We start from the raw sequence: 18544 nt of genomic DNA on the forward strand, positions 1-18544 counted from the left end.
CTCTTTCAGTTCGCGAACGACCTGAGACATGTTCGGCCTTCCTGCCAGAGACGGATCGACGCAGGACATTGCCAGTTCAAGAGCTCTCCATGCAGAGCCAGATTCATAATCTCCACGCAGGCTTTGATCCACGATGGGCTTGATATCTCCTTCCGTAAGCATTGACCTCACCCAGTCAACTATGTTGGGCAGATCATCGCCACGCTTAATCACGGGTCGGCTTGTAATGATTTCCAATAACACAATCCCGAAACTGTACACATCGCTCTTCTTTGTTACCCTGTTGTCTAGAAAACACCTGCAAGAAAAAAAAAAAAAGGATGAACGCTGTTCAGATACTTTAACCACTGGAGAAATAACGCATTTTGACATATGAGCATATACTTACTTGGGATCAAGGTATCCTATAGTGCCGGCGACATCAGTCGAAACATACGATTCATTCCCAACCGCAAAAGATCTTGAGAGCCCAAAATCGGCAAGCTTGGTCTGGAGGTTCTCGTCCAGCAATATATTCGCACTTTTCACGTCTCTATGAATGATCGGTGGCTTGCATCCAACATGCAAGTACTCCAACCCTAAATATAAAAAGATGCACCCATGTAAACCGTCTTTATGAATTCCTAAAATGACGCTAGCTATCAGAACGTAGCACGAACCTAGTGCGGCTTCGGAAGCTATTCTTAGTCTGGTTGGCCAGTCCAAAACAGATCTGTCATGTTTTCCTGTATTATCCAAGAAATGAATGTGAAGTCCTTAAGCTTTGGATGAGAAAACGGCTAAAAAACCTGTTTTAACGGTAACGTTTTACCTGACATATGTTCTTGTAAGTTCCCATTGGCCATGTACTCGTAGATGAGTGCCAAGTGATCTCCTTCATTGCAATACCCGACGAGGCTCACCAAATTTACGTGATGAACTCTCAGAAGAAGCTTGACCTATAACAACCGACCATGTAAACATAGATTCAATCATGTGTTTAAAGACAGATCAGACCTGTCCTAAGATAGACATACATGGTATCTGTGTAGTTATTTCACCTCTGCTTTGAATTGCTTATAGCCTTGAGCTGATGATTGAGAGAGCACCTTAACGGCTACTTGTTCAGCATCATTCAGAAACCCATAATAGACAACACCAAACCCTCCTTTCCCAAGCACCCTTTCAAAGTTCTTCGTCATCGACGTTACCTCTGAATAAGTAAATCGTCTCTTTCTCGTACCAAGTGATGATCGTTTAAATGAATGTTCAGCTGTAAACAAAACATCGGTCGAGTTCCATGAGGGTTTAAAGTTTTTGATATGCCCACTCATTGATAAGTTCTGTTCTTTTTCGTATGCACCTTTATCATTGGAAGTCTTTCTCTTTCTCTTTCTGAAAACGAAAGCGATAACCGATACAATTATTATAACGGCCACTGCAGGAACTGACGCAGCAACCGCGACCGGGAATTTCTTTTTGCACGAGGAAACGCAAAGCTTTTGGTTTCCTTGAACACTAAAGCATATACAGGTATTAGTAAAGCAGTAAAATTGCAGAGAGGATTTGGAATATAAATGAGAAGATTATCAAAGAGCATCTCACTTTAACTTCAGCCCTTCCTTTTCTCTATCAAGAAGGACCTGAGGAACTGAACCGGTGAGATTGTTTCCGCTCAAGTTTCTGTGAAGGTAATAACATAGATCATCATAAGAACAAACGGCAATATCCCCAGAAATGAAGAAGGTGAATCTCGAAAAAAAACTTACATGACCAACAATGACTTCATATTGGCCAGAAACTCCGGAACTCTTCCAGTCAAATTGTTATTTGACAAGTCTCTACACATTTGTAAAGCCGAAAACGATTCACCCAATAATTCTACTTGGAAGAAAAACCTTGCATTCATTCATAAGTGTAGATACTTACAGTTGTTGAAGTTTGGTTAAATTTTGGATGCTTGGTGCTATGGTTCCCCTTAATCCTCTGGAAGATAAGTCTCTGCAGACAAACAGAAACCCATTGCTTGAGGTATGATCAAAGAGATAGGTTCTAACAATGATGTCTTGATAAGTGATCTTACAAAGAAACGATTCTGGGTGGCGTAGACATATCGGGAATACTGCAGTTCAAACCATCCCACATGAACTGCTTAGGGACGCATGGATCTCCTTGCCAGCCGATGATATCTAATCCATAAGCAGCTTGGATGTTCTCCATTGCAGCATCTGAGACCAAAGTTTCAATAAAGAAATCGACAAGAATCGGCATATGAAAGAATCGAGTTTTTATGTCTGGAAACGTATGTTGGCACATACCATCGTTTTGATCAGTTTCCGACTGCGGAAACTCGATCACCGAGAAAACCTCGATAGCGTTCAAAGAGGGAGGAAGGGTCGATCTCTGAGTTCTAACCAGCTTCAGACGGCATACCCCTCCGTCGCATTTAGCGGGCAACGAGTTGTATTGAGTTTCCATTTCCAACTTTTTCGGACTGTAATTTTCTTCATAGAGTTTGTTGCTCTCCGAAATGCTGAATTCCCTGGTTTCGTTGGCTTGCAGGTCTTGGATCTCCGCGAAGTGAAGGTACACTTGAACTTGGTCATCAGGGGTATCCAAGCTCCAGATGATGGTCAATGGCTCGGTAGCATTGGCCGGAGTGGCAGCGGTCACCGTTGCAGCTCGGGGTAGCTCATAACCGTCAGAGTCCTTTACATTCAGAGTTGTATTTATCAACGTCCAATCCGTTTGGGAGTACGGAAACCAGATACGATCATGGACATCCTGAGGATACCTGTAGCAATCGTATGGATCATAAACTTCCCTCCAATTCAATATTAAAGATCGAACATAAAACAAAATCTCAAACGAAAAATAAGGAAAGGATAAGTTGCGGAAAACTGCAGAACCAAGATTTGCAGGAACAGGCTGAAACAGAGGACACTTTATTTCTTGGGTAACAAGTTATAGGATTTTTGTTTCGAATATCCGACCGTAGTAAATTCTATTTAGTTTTAGTCAAACTAAGAAATCTTAGGAAGAGAAATCCGCCATTTTGTTTTATATATATATTTGTATAATATTTTTAAAGGGTTATGCAGGCGGATGTATATTAGTGAAGAACAATTCTTTTTGGTCAGAAAAATCAGCGGAGCGAAAGTTGAGTTACCGAAGAAAGTTCTGTGTTTGGCTGAGATAGTTGCGGAACAGGGTCTTCAAAGAACCAGCTTGAGAAACATACGTATCGTATCTCAACGGCCGTAACTCCAAAGCTGAGATCATCGGAGTAGTTGTCCCTGTCTTAACCAGACATATACTCAAAGAGTTCGACCTTGAGACGTGAATGATCTCCTCCCTCACACTGTCTCCTCTCTGCAAGTCTATTGTTGTCCACAGGTTGGGGCCGAGATATAGATCGAATCTCGGAGAACTGTTTCGACCATCGTAGTTTCCGTATACGAATACAGCGTAGATCAAATAATTCGTGTCTTGCACGACACTCAGGTCGTAGCAGTTCCGTACCCCGTCGGGAAAGTATCTCAGAACTGTGTACGGTTTCAGGATGTTTCCTCCGAAATCTTTCTGGATCCTACCGGTTTTTCCGCTGCGGATGAAACCGGCATCTGATGTGTACGTTAAACCGGTAAAAGTTTCCGTGTATGGAGACTCATTTGGTGGTAACCCGCAATCCAAATTGATGAATCCTGTCAACACAAAAAAGAAAAATTGTGAAAAGAAAGGTTCATCTTCAAGAAATTCTCTGTAAGGCGAAGATGGGCACAAGTAATACCCTGTTGATCTTGAGCTTGGACCAGATGTGTAATGGCGCAGGTTCCCGCCATTAATGCCCAGAAAAGCCGTACAAGACCCTTCATTTTCGGTACTGTGTTTCCCAAGACAAACACATTCGAAGTAGACTTAAACAAGATCAACTCCTCGTGGGCTTTTATATTGGATGTGTTGTGGAAGGCGCCTTCACGTCTGCTTCTGAAGACGTTACCGGAGGAAACGAACCTAATGAATAAAACAGAGGAACGAACATTTCAACTGGAAATGGACAAAATAATCAAGTTGGGAAAGTTTTAATGTTGGAGACGTGAACAAGCAACCTCTTTGAAATAGTTTCCTATTTGTATCTCATGCATGTATGTATGTATGTATGTATGTATGTATGTATGTATGTATGTATGTATGTATGTGTGCTTTGTTCAACTCGCTATTTATCTTGATACATTGGAGCTGCAGATTCTCTAAATTCTGTTAAACTAAAAATTAAATTATAAACAGTAAAGTAGATTCTTTTTTTTTTTTTTACCATGAACTAATATGAATTGACTCGGGTATGTAAAATGAAAGTCAAAGCTGGAAAAGTCAACCGCTGAAAGTGACGAGTAAATAAAACATTTGAAGGCATTTTCTACTGCAAATGGACCGACCCCTCAAATTGCCAAATCTTTAATGCAAGGCGATGGAAAGAGCCTCAGATGACATATGAGACTATCAAATTGGATTAAAGGATGCATAATAATAATTCAATTAAACGAAAATTCCCTTTCATAATGGTGATCACGAAAACATTATCTTTAATTTAATGTCGTGGAGGCATTATTTTAAAACCAAATGGGCGGAGTTGCACACATTTTTATAACCACGAAAAAATTCTCCCATGTTCTTGTAAACGGAGCTCATATCACCTTCTCAAGCTTTCTTTTTTTCTAAATCCCAGAAATTATCGATCGATGTTCGATGCCCAAGAGCTTAATAATAATGCATTGTTTTCTTTTAGCACATGTATCACCATTGGCGGATCTAGAAACGTTTATGATTGGGGCCATAGTAAGAATAAATTTAATTTTATTATGGGGCAGTTAATGTTATTAATCAAAATTTTATAAAATTTGTAATGAAATTAGATTTTTTTTTTTAAATTTGAGAGTGGGGGCATGTGACCCCATTATTTGGTAAATGGGTCCGCCCATTTGTATCACGAACTATATGGTATGTGTAACGCTCTGTTCCGCATTCACTGACAAACAAGTTGATCCACTAATGTCGTGAAACAATCACACCATCTGTAAACCCGATATCTCTGCGGAGCAAACGAATCGCCACAAGTGGGATTTGTCCCGGGAACAAACTATCGAGCCGTGGGAGTCATTTCCGAGTCAAGGTTGATGCTCTGTTCGACGGTACTCCCTCTGTTTCCTCTTTCAGTTCATGAACGACCTGCGACATGTTCGGTCTTCCTGCCGAAGATGGATTGACGCAGGACATTGCCAGTTCAAGAGCTCTCCATGCAGAACCAGGTTCATAATCTCCACGCAGGCTTTGATCCACGATGCGCTCGATATCTCCTTCTGTAAGCAGTGACCTCACCCACTCAACTATGTAGGGCAGATCATCACCATGCTTAATCACGGGCCGGTTTGTAATAATTTCCAACAATACAATCCCGAAACTATACACATCGCTCTTCTCTGTTAACCATTTTGCTTGGAAATATCTACAAGCAGAAAAGGAGGAACGTTGTTCAGATACTTTAACCACGGGAGAAGGAACACAATTTTTGTATATGAACATATACTTACTCGGGATCAAGATATCCGAAAGTGCCAACGACATCAGTGGAAACATGAGTTTCACTTCCGACCGGGAAAGATCTTGAAAGCCCAAAATCAGCAAGTTTGGCCTGGAAGTTCTCGTCCAGCAATATATTCGCGCTTTTCACGTCTCTATGAATGATCGGTGGCTTGCATCCGATATGCAAGTACTCCAACCCTACATATAAAAAGATTCTTCGATTTAAATCGTCATTATAATTTTTTAATACGACGTTAGCTATCAGAACATAGCACGAACCCAGTGCGGCCTCAGCAGCTATTCTTAGTCTGGTTGCCCAGTTTGAAACAGAGCTTTCACGTTTTCCTGTATTATCCAAGAAATGAATGTGAAGTTCTTAAGCTTTCGATTCTTTCGATCTGAAAACGGCTAAAAAAAACTATTACAGTAATCTTTACCTGACATATGTTCTTGTAAGTTCCCATTAGCCATGTACTCATAGATGAGTGCCAAGTGATCTCCTTCATTGCAATACCCGACGAGGCTTACTAGATTTACGTGGTGAACTCTCAGAAGAAGCTCGACCTAAGCAACCGACCATGTAACCGTAGAATTCGATCATGTGTTTAAAGACATATCAGTTCTGTCCTAACATAGATAGATATATATATGGCCTCTGTGGAGTTAGTTCACCTCTGCTTTGAATTGCTTATAGCCTTGAGCTGATGTCTGAGAAAGAACTTTAACGGCTACTTGTTCGGAATCATTCAGAAACCCATGATTGACAACACCAAACCCTCCTTTCCCAAGCACTCTTTCAAAGTTATTGGTCATCGATGTCACCTCTGAATAAGTAAATCTTCTATTTCTTCTTCCCAGTGATGCATGTTCATCTGTTAAACCAAAAAGCCAGCCGAGTTCCATGAGGATTTAATGGTTTTGATATGTTCCTATGCTTACTGATTGAGAAGTTTCTATTCCTCTGTAGATACCCGCATAATATGACATCTTTCTCCTGATGATATGCACCTTTATCATTGGAAGTCTTTCTCTTTCTCTTGCTGAAAACGAAAGCGATAACCGATACAATTATTATAATGGCCACTGTAGGAACTGATGCAGCAACGGCGACTGGGAATTTCTTTTTGCACGAGGAATCGCAAAGCTTTTGGTTTCCTTGAACACTAAAGCATATACATGTATTAGTAAAGCAGTAATTGCAGAGAGGATTTGGAATAGAAACGAGAGAAGATTAGCAAAGATCATCTCACTTTAACTTCAGCCCTTCCTTTACTCTATCAAGAAGGATCTGAGGAACTGAACCGGTGAGATTGTTTCCGCTCAAGTTTCTGCGAAGGCAATAACATAGTTCATCATAAGAACAAACGGCAATATCCCAAGAAATGAAGAAGGTGTATAAAGAACTTTTCGGGAAAAAACTTACATGACCAACAATGACTTAATGTTGGCCAGAAACTCCGGAACTCCTCCAGTCAAATTGTTATTTGACAAGTCGCTATAAATATGTAAAACCGAAAAAGGGTCACCCGATGATTCAACTCGGAAGAAAAACTTTGCCTTCATTCAGCAGTGTAGATACTTACAGTTGTTGAAGCTTGGTTAAATTTTGGATGCTTGGTGCTATGGCTCCGCTTAATCCTCTGGAAGATAAGTCTCTGCAGACAAACAGAAACCCATTGCTTGAGGTATGATCAAAGAGTTGGGTTCTAACGATGATGTATTTTGCTAAATGTTTCTCACAAAGAAACGATTCTGGGCGGCGTAGAAATATCAGGAATACTGCAGTTCAAACCATCCCACATGAACTGCTTAGGGGCGCATGGATCTCCTTGCCAGCCGATGATGTCTAATCCATAAGCAGCTTGGATGTTCTTCATTGCAGCAACTGAGACCAAAGTTTGAAAGAAAAAAAAAGACGAGAATCAGAATAAGAAAGAATCGAGTTTTTATGTCTGAAAACGTATGTTGGCACATACCATCGTTTTGATCAGTTTCTGACTGTGGAAACTCAATCACCGAGAAAATCTCCATAGCATTAATCAAGGGTGGTAGGGTAGACCTCTGTGTCCTAAGAAGCAGCAAACGGCATTCCCCTCCGTCACATTTCAATGGAACCGGGTTTGACAGAGTCTCTACTTCAAACTTGTTAGGACTATATGTGCCATAATCGATTTTTCCATTGGCCAAAATGTTGAACTCCCTGATTTCATTTGCCTTTAGCGATTGGATCTCAGCAAAGTGAATGAACACGACAACTTGGTCATCGGGGGACTCCAAAGGCCAATAGACGATCAATGGTTCACTGGCATTAGCCGGTGTGGCAGCTGTTATGACCGCGTCTCGCGGAGGTTCATAACCATCGGCGTCTTTCACACTCTGATTGGTGCTTATCTCTGTCCAGTCGTCTTCAAAATATGGAAACCAATCTCGATCATGGACATCATCAGGAAACCTGCAACAATGGCGTTTTGGCCGTAGATGAGTAGTAATGGCGAGATCGAGAAAAGTGTAAAGCTTCCATTCAGTCCAGGGCAAGATGAGTTACCGTATACCGCGATTCCTTGTGCTAAAAAACTGTCGGAATAAGCTCTTCAAGGATCCGGTCTGAGAGACATAAGTACCGTATTTCAGTGGCCGTAACTCTATTGCAGATATCAGCGGGAGCGTTGTTCCTGTCTTGACGAGACATATGCCCAAAGTATTCGTCCTCGGGACGTGAACGATCTCTTCCTTGCCATATCCTCTCTGCAAATCCACAGTCGCCCAGAAATTGGGGCCTAAGTAAAGATCGAATCTTGGAGGACTATTACGACCGTCGTAATTCCCGTACACGAACAAGGTGTTGATCAGATACTTTGTGTCCTGTCTGACACTCAGATCGTAGCAGTTCCGTATTCCATCCGGAAAGTATCTCAGAACGGTATACGGCTTCATGTAGTTACTCCCGGGATCTTTCTGGATTCTTCCAGTTTTTCCACTGCGGATGAAACCGGCATCGGATGTGTATGTCAAATTGGTAAAAGGTTCTGTATATGGAGACTCATTTGCAGGCAACCCGCAATCCAAACTGATGAATCCTGTCAACAAAAAAAAATTGTGAAAAAAAAGTTCATCTTCAAGAAATGCTCTGTAAGGCGAAGATGGGTGTACAAGTAATACCCAGTTGATCTTGAGGTTGGACAAGATGTGTAATGGCGAAAGTTCCCACCATTAATGCCCAGAAAAGCCGTACAAGACCCTTCATTTTCGGTGTATTTCCCAAAGTAATCAAGACAACAACATTAACTCAAAGTAAACTTAAAAAGGATCAGCTCCTCATCATGGGCTGGATGTCGGGTGTGTTGTGAAAGGTCTCCACGTCTGCTTCTGAAGATGTTACCAGAGGAAACGAACCCGTGAATAAACAGAGGACCGGAAATTTCAACTGGAAATGGACAAAATAATCAAGTTGGGAAAGTTTAATGTTAGAAGACATGAACAAGCAACCTCTTTGAAATAGTCTCCTATTGTGTATCTCATATATGTGATGTGTGTGTATGTATGTATGTGTGTATGTATGTATGTATGTATGTTCAACTCGCTTTATCAAACATTGCTGGCCTAAAAAGAATATTCGAGCAGAATCTGGAGCTGCAGGTTATAACCCAAGGATTCTCTAAATTGCGTTAAACTAAAGATTAAATTATAATAATATGACATAGGAAAACAGTTGAGTAGATTTTTTTTTTTTTTACCATGAACTAAAAATGAATTGACTCGAGAATGTAAATTGAAAGTCAAAGCTCGAGAAGTCAACCTCAGAAACTATAAGGCGCCAACAGAAAACGACGGTAACGAGTAAATAAACATTTGAAGGCATTTTCTACTGCACATGGACCGACCAGAGCGTCTCAATGATTTTAGCTGTATAGAATATTTAATTTAAAATTTAAATTTTATATGATAAAAATTTTAAAGTTAAATGATAAATTATAAATTATATTAAATAGTAATGTATGCAAATAATATTTAGTTCCCTTTAATATTTACGTCATTATTGAATATTGTTATATTTATATTTTATTTAAGATTAGATAAAAAATATATAATTTAAAATTTTATTTTTATTAATACTAAAATTTAAAATAAATCAAGTAAATAATTTAAAATTTTATTAGATTAATATTTTATTATAACTATAATTAAATGATATATATTTTATATTTTTGAAGATTTATATTTATTTATTACATAATTTAATTATATAAAATATTTTTTATAATAAATAAATAAAAATTTGAGGCCCTCAAATTTTAGGGTCCTGTACGGTCGCACCGAATTGTACCACCCATTAGGGGTGGGCACGGGTCGGATACCCGGGAAAATCGAGAGATTTGGATTCGGATCCGGGAGGCTCGGGTATTTAACTATGAGATTTGTATCCGGGATTTGGTATTTACGAGTATCCGGGGTACGGGTATCCGGAATAATAGTCGGGTACTCGCGGATATCCGGATCCGGATTTATTTAAGAAAAACAACAATATTCATATATAAAATTTTTAAAACATGAAGATATATTTATAAAAATTGATGAATTATGATAAAATATATAAGACAAAAGAGATAATAAGAGACAAATAATAATAAATTTAATTTTTTGAATTAATATTAAAAAAATATGAAATTATTTCATCTAAAATAATTGTATTTTATAAAAATGTTATATAAATATAAGATATAATTATTTATAATCATAATACGCGGGTACCCGCGGATATCCGGTTTTAAAAATTCTATTATCCGGATTTGGATCCGGATTCACGGGTATTGAAAAATCAGGATTTGGATTCGGATTTGAAAATTACGAGTACCCTAAAATCAGGTATCCGTAAGACGAGTATCCGACGGATACCCGATTTTCGGGTATTTGTGCCCAGCCCTACCACCCATTAGACGGCCCTGGGACCGACCCCTCAAGTTGCGAAATCTGTAATGCAAGGCGATGGAAAAAGTCTCCGATGGCATATGAGTGAAGCGAGAAATCTATCAAATTAGAGTGAAGGATGCATAATAATAATCCAATGAAACGAAATTTCCCTTTCATTATTTTAAAAAATTCTCCCCTGTTCTTGTAAACGGAGCATCAGATCACTTTCCCAAGCTTTTGTTTTTTCTTTCTAAACATGTTTGTCTTCTAAATCCCAGAAATTCTCGATTGATGCCCAAGATCTTAACAATAATGCTTTGTTTTCTTTTGGCACATGTAGCACGACTATATGCAGTCGTAGATATATTCCGTTGATTATCAAGTAAGTAATGAGATTTAGCAATATTTACATTTAATAAAACAGCCCTTTACTTTGAGGTTATTACACGTAGATCGATTCGATTGTGTTGCAAACAAGCTTGAATTATTTCAAATTCTATTTATAATTATTTCATATTCTAGTGTCTTGTGTGAAAGATTGTATACAAATATCTATAAAAAAAAAGTTATAAATGAAACCACGAAACGACGCCGTGTACAAGATAACATACGCACCTGATCTACAACAAAATACATACACGTTTTGCAGCCATCATTTATTTTATAATTAAATCACAAATCTCATGGTCTAAAAGCCAATACGCAAATATTAAATGGGGGCCGAAGGGGTTTTGTGATAATTGTTGGGCCTAATATTAATTTTCGGCCCAATATTAAATTATAGATGAGGAATTGGACTTCAAGGCCCAACAATTTCTTCCTACTTTTTTTTTAAAAAATTATTAATTTCCCATAATATCAATAAACAAAACGATAAGAATTTAATTAGTTAAGCACTAAACTTATCCCAATGAAATATAAACTCCTTTTTGAAATTGGAAAATCTAAAATCCTTTTTTCCTTGGGATAAGTAGTAAGGGCGCTTATATATATACCCCAAGCCATTCATCCCCTCTCACACTTCTCACTCGTCTTTTTTTCCACTCTCAAGCTCTTCTCGTCTCTCTCCACAGAAACCCTAACCCGTTCTACTGATCTGTTCTTCGGAGACGTGACGTGATCATGGTCGGACCAGGCACATCTATTTGGAGGGAATTAAGCGAAGAGGACAGATCATGGATGTCAGAAATCAATGATCTGAACTCATGGAACATGGAACCGCTGTTCCAGTTCCGCCGGTCGACAAGGCTCGAGGTCTTCGTGTCATTGTGCTCTGAGCCCGACTGGGAAGGTGACTCCACGGTAACTAACGATTCCTACGACTTATCGAGCCAGGCCGAGGAAGAACTTTCCGATTTGGACGATGACTCCACAGGAACTACCGATTCTCGCGACTTATCGAGCCAGGCCGAGGAAGAACTTCCCGACGGGAAAGAGCCATCTACATCGTTGCTTGGCCAACAGGAAATCGTGAAGCCGTGGGTCGGAAAGATGATCGAGCCTTTCTGGCCTGAGTTGATCGAGAGCGGTTACGAGTACGAAGAGGAATACTGCGATTCTCCGTAACATGCACAGTGGTAGCGGTCGAGATGGAGAAGAAGAAACCGAAGCTATGCATGGGTCCGAAGAAGATAATTTAGTGGAGTTCCTATTGGTTACTGTAGTTAATTAGGGGTTTATTATTTTTTTTTTACGAAATCGAAACTCTTTTGTTTGGAACGGGAAAAAGGGTTTTTTTGGAGCTCTTTTTATGAATATTCCATTGATTATCATCAAGTCTGTAATGCGATTCGCAATATATCCATTTAATAAATTAGTCAATATATATCCATTTATTATCGTCTGTAATCCAGTCGTTAGTTTTTTTTTAAAAGACTCTTGCTGATACAGAGGGTCTTGGTTCGGATGGAGATCGGATTAAGAATTGGATCAAAATAGAAAGCGCAATGCATTGGAAGTACATTTAGAATTGGACAATGTAGAAAACGGAACGTCAACTCTCATACGAGGTTTATCACGGTTGTATTTTTAATTAATTTTGAATTATTTCAACTTCTTTTCCAATGTGATTTAATTGAATCAAAGATTCGATAAATTTTTAGATTATAAAAAAAATTAAAATATTTATCAGTGTATATCTTTTTATAGGGTTTATCTATAAATATTTCAGATAAAAGCTCTACTAAATGCTACGCTGCCCTAAATATTTTTGGTATTCTTCTAAATCTTATCAACAAAATCATTAGGTTTTCATAAAAGCTTGGAACGAGATTTTCGGTGCCGCGTCCGCATGTCATAAGGTCTTTGGTATATAGGATCATGAGTGGTTTAAATACATTAATACAAAGTTGAGAATTAAAAAGAAATATAGACGACCAAATAAAAGGAGGCCATTTATATATATATATATATATATATATATAATCACAATAATATTAACCTGTGCTGTAAGCCCTGTACGGCTGTACCAAACATTGACTTCGTATTAGATTATGACTTAATCCATATTTGGAAAACCTAACTTTTTTCTCCCAAGAAAATAACTTTGCAAAACGGATATTAATGTGAAAACAATTAAAACTGTAAACACTGTAATTCTCTAAACCGGGAAAACAAGATTTATTTATGTATCTACGCACATCATATATTTCATATTTCTGCGGATTTTTCGCAAACGAATCGCCACAAGTGGGATTTGTCTTGGGGACAGATTATCGTGCCTCGAGAGTCATTTCCGAGTCAAGGTTGATGCTCTGTTCGGCGGCACTCCCTCTGTTTCCCATGTTTTCAGACAACGTAAGAGACTCTTTCAGTTCGTGGACGACCTGAGACATGTTCGGTCTTCCTGCCGAAGACGGATTGACGCAGGACATTGCCAGTTCAAGAGCTCTCCATGCAGAACCAGATTCATAATCTCCACGCAAGCTTTGATCCACGATGCGCTCGATATCTCCTTTTGTAAGCAATAACCTCACCCAGTCAACTATATAGGGCAGCTCATGGCCCTGCTTAATCACGTGCCGGTTTGTAATGATTTCCAATAACACAACCCCAAAACTATAAACATCGCTCTTCTCTGTTAACCAATTCGCTTGGAAATATCTGCAAGCAGAAACGGAGGAACGCTGTTCAGATACTTCAACCATTGGAGAAGGAAAACAATTTGGTATATGAGCATATTCTTACTCAGGATCAAGATATCCTAAAGTGCCAACGACATCAGTCGAAACATGAGATTCATTTCCGACCGGAAAAGATCTTGAAAGCCCAAAATCAGCAAGTTTGGCCTGGAAGTTATCTTCCAGCAATATATTCGCGCTTTTCACGTCTCTATGAATGATTGGTGGCTTGCATCCGATATGCAAGTATTCCAGTCCTGAATATAAAATATTCACCCATGTAAACCGTCATTATGAATCCCTAAGAAGACGTTCGCTATCAGAATGGGGAAAAGAAAAAGAACAAGCCTTTAGGTACAGCCAGACATAGCACGAACCTAATGCGGCCTCGGAGGCTATTCTTAGTCTGGTTGGCCAGTTCGAAACAGAGCTTTCACGTTTTCCTGTATTATCCAAGAAATGAATGTGAAGTTCTTAAGCTTTCGAAACTTTCGATGAGAAAACGGCTAAAAAATATTTGTTAACAGTAATGTTTTACCTGACATATGCTCTTTCAAGTTTCCATTAGCCATGTACTCGTAGATGAGTGCCAAGTGATCTCCTTCATCACAATACCCGACGAGGCTCACTAAATTTACGTGGTGAACCCTCAGAAGAAGCTCGACCTAAGCAACCGACCATGTAACCGTAGAATCCGATCATGTGTTTAAAGACAGATCAGATCAAACGTATAGGCATGTATATGGTGTCTATGTAGTTAGTTCACCTCTGCTTTGAATTGCTTATAGCCTTGAGCTGATGACTGAGAGAGCACTTTAACGGCTACTTGCCCCGAATAACTTTATGAATCCTTCAGGCTGATCCATATATACTTGTTCCTCTAGATCACCATTCAAAAAAGCGGTTTTAACATCCATTTGATGAAGCTCTAAATCATAATGAGCAACTAAAGCCAATATAATTCTCAAAGAGTCTTTCTTAGAAACCGGAGAGAAAGTCTCTTTATAGTCTGTGCCTTCCTTTTGGGTATAACCTTTGGCAACAAGTCGGGCTTTATACCTTTCGATGTTACCACGTGAGTCAAGCTTGGTCTTAAAGACCCATTTACAGCCGACTTTCTTTGCACCTTCCGGTAAATCTACTAAGTCCCAGACATTATTATCGTTCATGGATTTTAATTCTTCTTTCATGGCATCAAACCATTTTCCAGAATTACAACTATTCATGGCTTGTTGAAATGTAGACGGATCATTATCAATGCTTAAGTCACATTCATGTTCTAGAGAATAAACCACATAATCATCTGAGATTGCAGATCTCCTTTCCCTTTCAGATCGTCTCAAGATGATCGGTGGTTCATTAATCTCCTCTGGTACCGTGACTGGTTCATTAATAATGCTTTCATTATGTGGGTTTTCGACATGCTGTTGTTGTACTCGAATATCACGAGACGTTGATGTGAATTTCGGTACAAGAACAACAGAAGGGATATCCGGTGTGAAAACGTTATCCCGAATCTCTTCTATGCCAACTTTTCGTGATTCATCACTCCCACTGATTTGACCATTTTCAATGAACCTTGCATTGCCAGTCTCCATAATTCTCGTACTATGGTTAGGACAATAAAATATAAATCCTTTAGACTTTTCTGGATAACCAATGAAAAATCCACTGATTGTCCTAGGATCAAGCTTCTTTTCATGTGGATTGTATATTCTTATTTCTGCTTGGCAACCCCAAACATGCAGGTGCCTTAAACTCGGTTTCCTTCCTGTCCACAGTTCATAAGGTGTTTTAGGGATTGCTTTGCTAGGAACACGATTAAGCAGATAAGTTGATGTTTTTAATGCATACATCCACAATGAGAGAGGTAAAGAGCTATTACTTATCATGCTCCTAACCATATTCATTAATGTACGATTCCGCCTTTCTGCTACACCATTTTGTTGCGGTGTACCGGGCATTGTGTATTGTGCACAAATACCCTTACTTTCGAGGAATTTCGCAAATGGACCTGGACACTGTCCAGTCTCATTATATTTTCCATAATACTCTCCACCTCTATCAGATCTCACAACTTTAACCTTTTTCTCTAACTGCCTCTCAACCTCATTGATGAACACTTCAAGTATGTTCACAGATTGAGATTTATCATGCAGAAGATAAGTATAACCATAACGTGAGTAATCATCGATAAAAGTAATAAAGTACCTTTCTCCACCCCACGTGGAAATATCAAAAGGACCACAAATATCAGTGTGAATTAATTCTAAAAGCTGAGTGCTTCTTGTGGCCGCTTTCTTTACAGTATGTTTTGTCTGCTTTCCTTTGATGCAGTCTATACATACTCCTAAGTCACTAAAATCCAAAGATGGTAAAATTTCATTCTTCACCAATCTTATTAACCTTTCTTTGGATATATGACCTAATCTTTGATGCCACAATAAAGCCGAACTTTCATTGTTAGGTGCACTACGTTTAACGCCCATAATATTTTCAACATTAAACAAGGATTCTGAAAACTTTCTATCAAGATTAAAGCGATAAAGACCATCCATTAAAATACCAGAACCGAAAATGTGTTCATGTTTATGTAATTGAAAAATACCAGAACCGAATTTAACAGAAAAACCCATCAAGTCTAATTTTCCAATAGAAACAAGATTTCTTGCACATTCAAGAACATAAAGACATCCTTCAAGAGCTATGTGAAAGCCGGTGTCTAAGACCAATATATAAGTCTCAATGCCTTCTATCCTCTGGAAGATAAGTCTTGCATTCATTCAGAAGTGTAGATACTCACAGTTGTTGAAGTTTGGTTAAATTTTGGATGCTTGGTGCTATGGTTCCGCTTAATCCTCTGGAAGATAAGTCTCTGCAGACAAACAGAAACTCATTTCTTGAGGTATGATCAAAGAGTTGGGTTCTAACAATCATATATATTTTGCCAAATGTTTCTCACAAAGAAATGATTCTGGGCGGCGTAGAAATATCGGGAATGCTGCAGTTCAAACCATCCCACATGAACTGCTTAGGGACGCATGGATCTCCTTGCCAGCCGATGATATCTAATCCATAAGCAGCTTGGATGTTCTTTATTGCAGCAACTGAGGCCAAAGTTTGGAAAAAAAACCCGACAAGACTGAACAAATGAAAGAATCGAGTTTTTATGTCTGAAAACGTACGTATGTTGGCACATACCATCGTTTTGATCAGTTTCCGACTGTGGAAACTCAATCACCGAGTAAACTTCGATAGCGTTCAAAGAGGGAGGAAGGGTCGATCTCTGAGTTCTAACCAGCTTCAGACGGCATACCCCTCCGTCGCATTTAGCAGGCAACGAGTTGAATTGAGTCTCCATTTCCAACTTTTTCGCACTATAATTTCCGTCATAAAGTTTATCGCTCTCCGAAATGCTGAATTCCCTGGTTTCGTTGGCTCGCAGGTCTTGGATCTCTGCAGAGTGAAGGTACACCTGAACTTGGCCATTGGGGGCATCCAGGCTCCAGATGATGGTCAATGGCTCGGTAGCGTTGGCCGGAGTGGCAGCGGTCACCGTTGCAGCTCGGGGTAGTTCATAACCGTCAGAGTCCTTTACATTCAGAGTTGTACTTATCAACGTCCAATCCGATTCGAAGTACGGAATCCAGACACGGTCATGGACATCCTGAGGATACCTGTAGCAATCATATGTATATAAGGTTCATGTCTGCGCCGGAATTAAAAAACTTCCCTCCAATTTAATGTCAAAGATCGGATAAAACACAAAATCTTAACAAAAAATAAGGAAAGGATTGGTTGCAGGAAACTGCGGAGTCAATATTTGCATTGTCAGGATGAAACAGAGCAAAGCGGAAACAGAGGAAACTTTTATTTCTTGGGTAACAAGTTATTGAATTTCCGTTTTGTATAATTCGAAATAGTAAATGTTATTTAGTTTTAATCCAAGTAAGAAAGCGTATATAAGTTGATTTACCGAAGAAAGTTCTCGCTTTTGCTGAGATAGAAGCGGAACAAGGTCTTCAAAGAACCAGCTTGAGAAATATACGTCTCGTATCTCAATGGCCGTAACTCCAAAGCTGAGATCATTGGAGTAGTTGTTCCTGTCTTAACCAGACATATACTCAAAGAGTTCGACCTTGAGACGTGAATGATCTCCTCCTTCGCACCGTCTCCTCTTTGTAAGTCTATTGTTTTCCACAGGTTGGGGCCAAGATACAGATCGAATCTCGGAGAACTATTGCGACCATCGTAGTTTCCGTATACGAATACAGCGTAGATCAAATATTTCGTGTCTTGCACGATACTCAGATCATAGCAGTTCCGTATTCCGTCGGGAAAGTATCGCAGGACTGTATACGGCTTCATGTAGATACCGCCCGGTTCTTTCTGGATTCTACCAGTTTTTCCACTGCGGATGAAACTGGCATCGGATGTGTACGTCAAATTGGTAAAAGGTTCCGTATATGGAGACTCATGTGCAGGTAGGCCGCAATCCAAACTGATGAACCCTGTCAAGACATGAGAGAGATAAACTTGAAAAAACTGAGTTTTCAAGAAATATTATCTCAAGTTTATGGAAACATGTTCAAGTAACCAAAACATGAGAGAGAGAGCGAGAGAGAGAGATGAACACCTTGCTGATACTGAGCTTGGACAAGATGCAGAATGGAAATAGTTGCCGTCAGCGCCAAGAAACATCCGTGACAATAACGATCCATTTTCAGCTATTTTCCAGAGAGGGGGAAAAAAAGAGCAGGCCGAGGTTTCTGAAACGTAAATCTACTACATACGAATGAACTCATGTTATGTCATGTACATTGGAAAGTCAAATTACGAAAAAGTCAGCGTACGATAATGTCAGGGGGCCAGAAGAAAACGAACTAATGAGTAAACAAACATTTCGACACATTTTCTACTGCAAATTGAGACATCTTTAAAACAAGACGGTGGAACCA

At 39.3% G+C, this 18544-nt stretch overlaps 4 protein-coding genes across 6 annotated transcripts in view; all 4 read right to left on the reverse strand.

Annotated features, from left to right (window-relative positions):
• LOC104800667 (probable LRR receptor-like serine/threonine-protein kinase At1g07560) overlaps positions 1 to 3987 on the reverse strand; it is a 4394-nt gene extending 407 nt beyond the window's left edge. The window contains exons 1-13 of one of the 3 annotated variants that reach the window (XM_010523547.1): positions 3770 to 3987; positions 3149 to 3683; positions 2298 to 2773; positions 2063 to 2207; positions 1909 to 1980; positions 1749 to 1820; positions 1585 to 1662; positions 1343 to 1497; positions 1041 to 1252; positions 812 to 938; positions 660 to 725; positions 389 to 578; positions 15 to 298 (exon numbers count right to left, since the gene is read on the reverse strand). In XM_010523547.1, the coding sequence (XP_010521849.1) occupies positions 15 to 298; positions 389 to 578; positions 660 to 725; positions 812 to 938; positions 1041 to 1252; positions 1343 to 1497; positions 1585 to 1662; positions 1749 to 1820; positions 1909 to 1980; positions 2063 to 2207; positions 2298 to 2773; positions 3149 to 3683; positions 3770 to 3854 (2497 nt within the window). In that variant the 5' untranslated portion in view covers positions 3855 to 3987. Of the gene's footprint in view, positions 1 to 9; positions 299 to 388; positions 579 to 659; positions 726 to 811; positions 939 to 1016; positions 1253 to 1342; positions 1498 to 1584; positions 1663 to 1748; positions 1821 to 1908; positions 1981 to 2062; positions 2208 to 2297; positions 2774 to 3148; positions 3684 to 3769 lie in introns of those variants that run through there. The other 2 variants (XM_019200935.1, XM_019200936.1) reach the window with 2 other exon arrangements.
• Positions 3988 to 4905: 918 nt separating this feature from the next.
• Positions 4906 to 16186, reverse strand: LOC104800668 (probable receptor-like protein kinase At5g47070). The gene is made up of 6 exons (XM_019201082.1): positions 15119 to 16186; positions 14125 to 14251; positions 13964 to 14029; positions 13654 to 13843; positions 13247 to 13569; positions 4906 to 5184 (listed from the first exon to the last, which is right to left on the reverse strand). Exons 1-6 carry the CDS (start codon positions 16142 to 16144, stop codon positions 5117 to 5119), a joined length of 1800 nt encoding a protein of 599 aa, XP_019056627.1. The 5' UTR covers positions 16145 to 16186; the 3' UTR covers positions 4906 to 5116.
• Positions 5564 to 8978, reverse strand: LOC104801497 (leucine-rich repeat receptor-like serine/threonine-protein kinase At2g14510). The gene is made up of 13 exons (XM_019201081.1): positions 8719 to 8978; positions 8105 to 8636; positions 7536 to 8011; positions 7300 to 7444; positions 7143 to 7214; positions 6983 to 7054; positions 6810 to 6887; positions 6600 to 6722; positions 6531 to 6556; positions 6232 to 6431; positions 5997 to 6123; positions 5839 to 5904; positions 5564 to 5757 (listed from the first exon to the last, which is right to left on the reverse strand). The coding sequence occupies exons 1-13, from the start codon at positions 8801 to 8803 to the stop codon at positions 5564 to 5566; spliced, it is 2196 nt and encodes a 731-aa protein (XP_019056626.1). The 5' UTR covers positions 8804 to 8978.
• Positions 16187 to 16544: 358 nt separating the features above from the next.
• On the reverse strand, positions 16545 to 18307 carry LOC104801529 (probable LRR receptor-like serine/threonine-protein kinase At1g07550). Its single transcript, XM_010524838.1, has 4 exons — positions 18223 to 18307; positions 17563 to 18097; positions 16788 to 17263; positions 16545 to 16693 (listed from the first exon to the last, which is right to left on the reverse strand). The coding sequence occupies exons 1-4, from the start codon at positions 18305 to 18307 to the stop codon at positions 16545 to 16547; spliced, it is 1245 nt and encodes a 414-aa protein (XP_010523140.1).
• Between the last annotated feature and the right edge of the window lie 237 nt (positions 18308 to 18544).

Source organism: Tarenaya hassleriana, unplaced genomic scaffold (assembly GCF_000463585.1).
Source record: "Tarenaya hassleriana unplaced genomic scaffold, ASM46358v1 Cleome7, whole genome shotgun sequence".
Taxonomy (NCBI): Eukaryota; Viridiplantae; Streptophyta; class Magnoliopsida; order Brassicales; family Cleomaceae; genus Tarenaya; species Tarenaya hassleriana.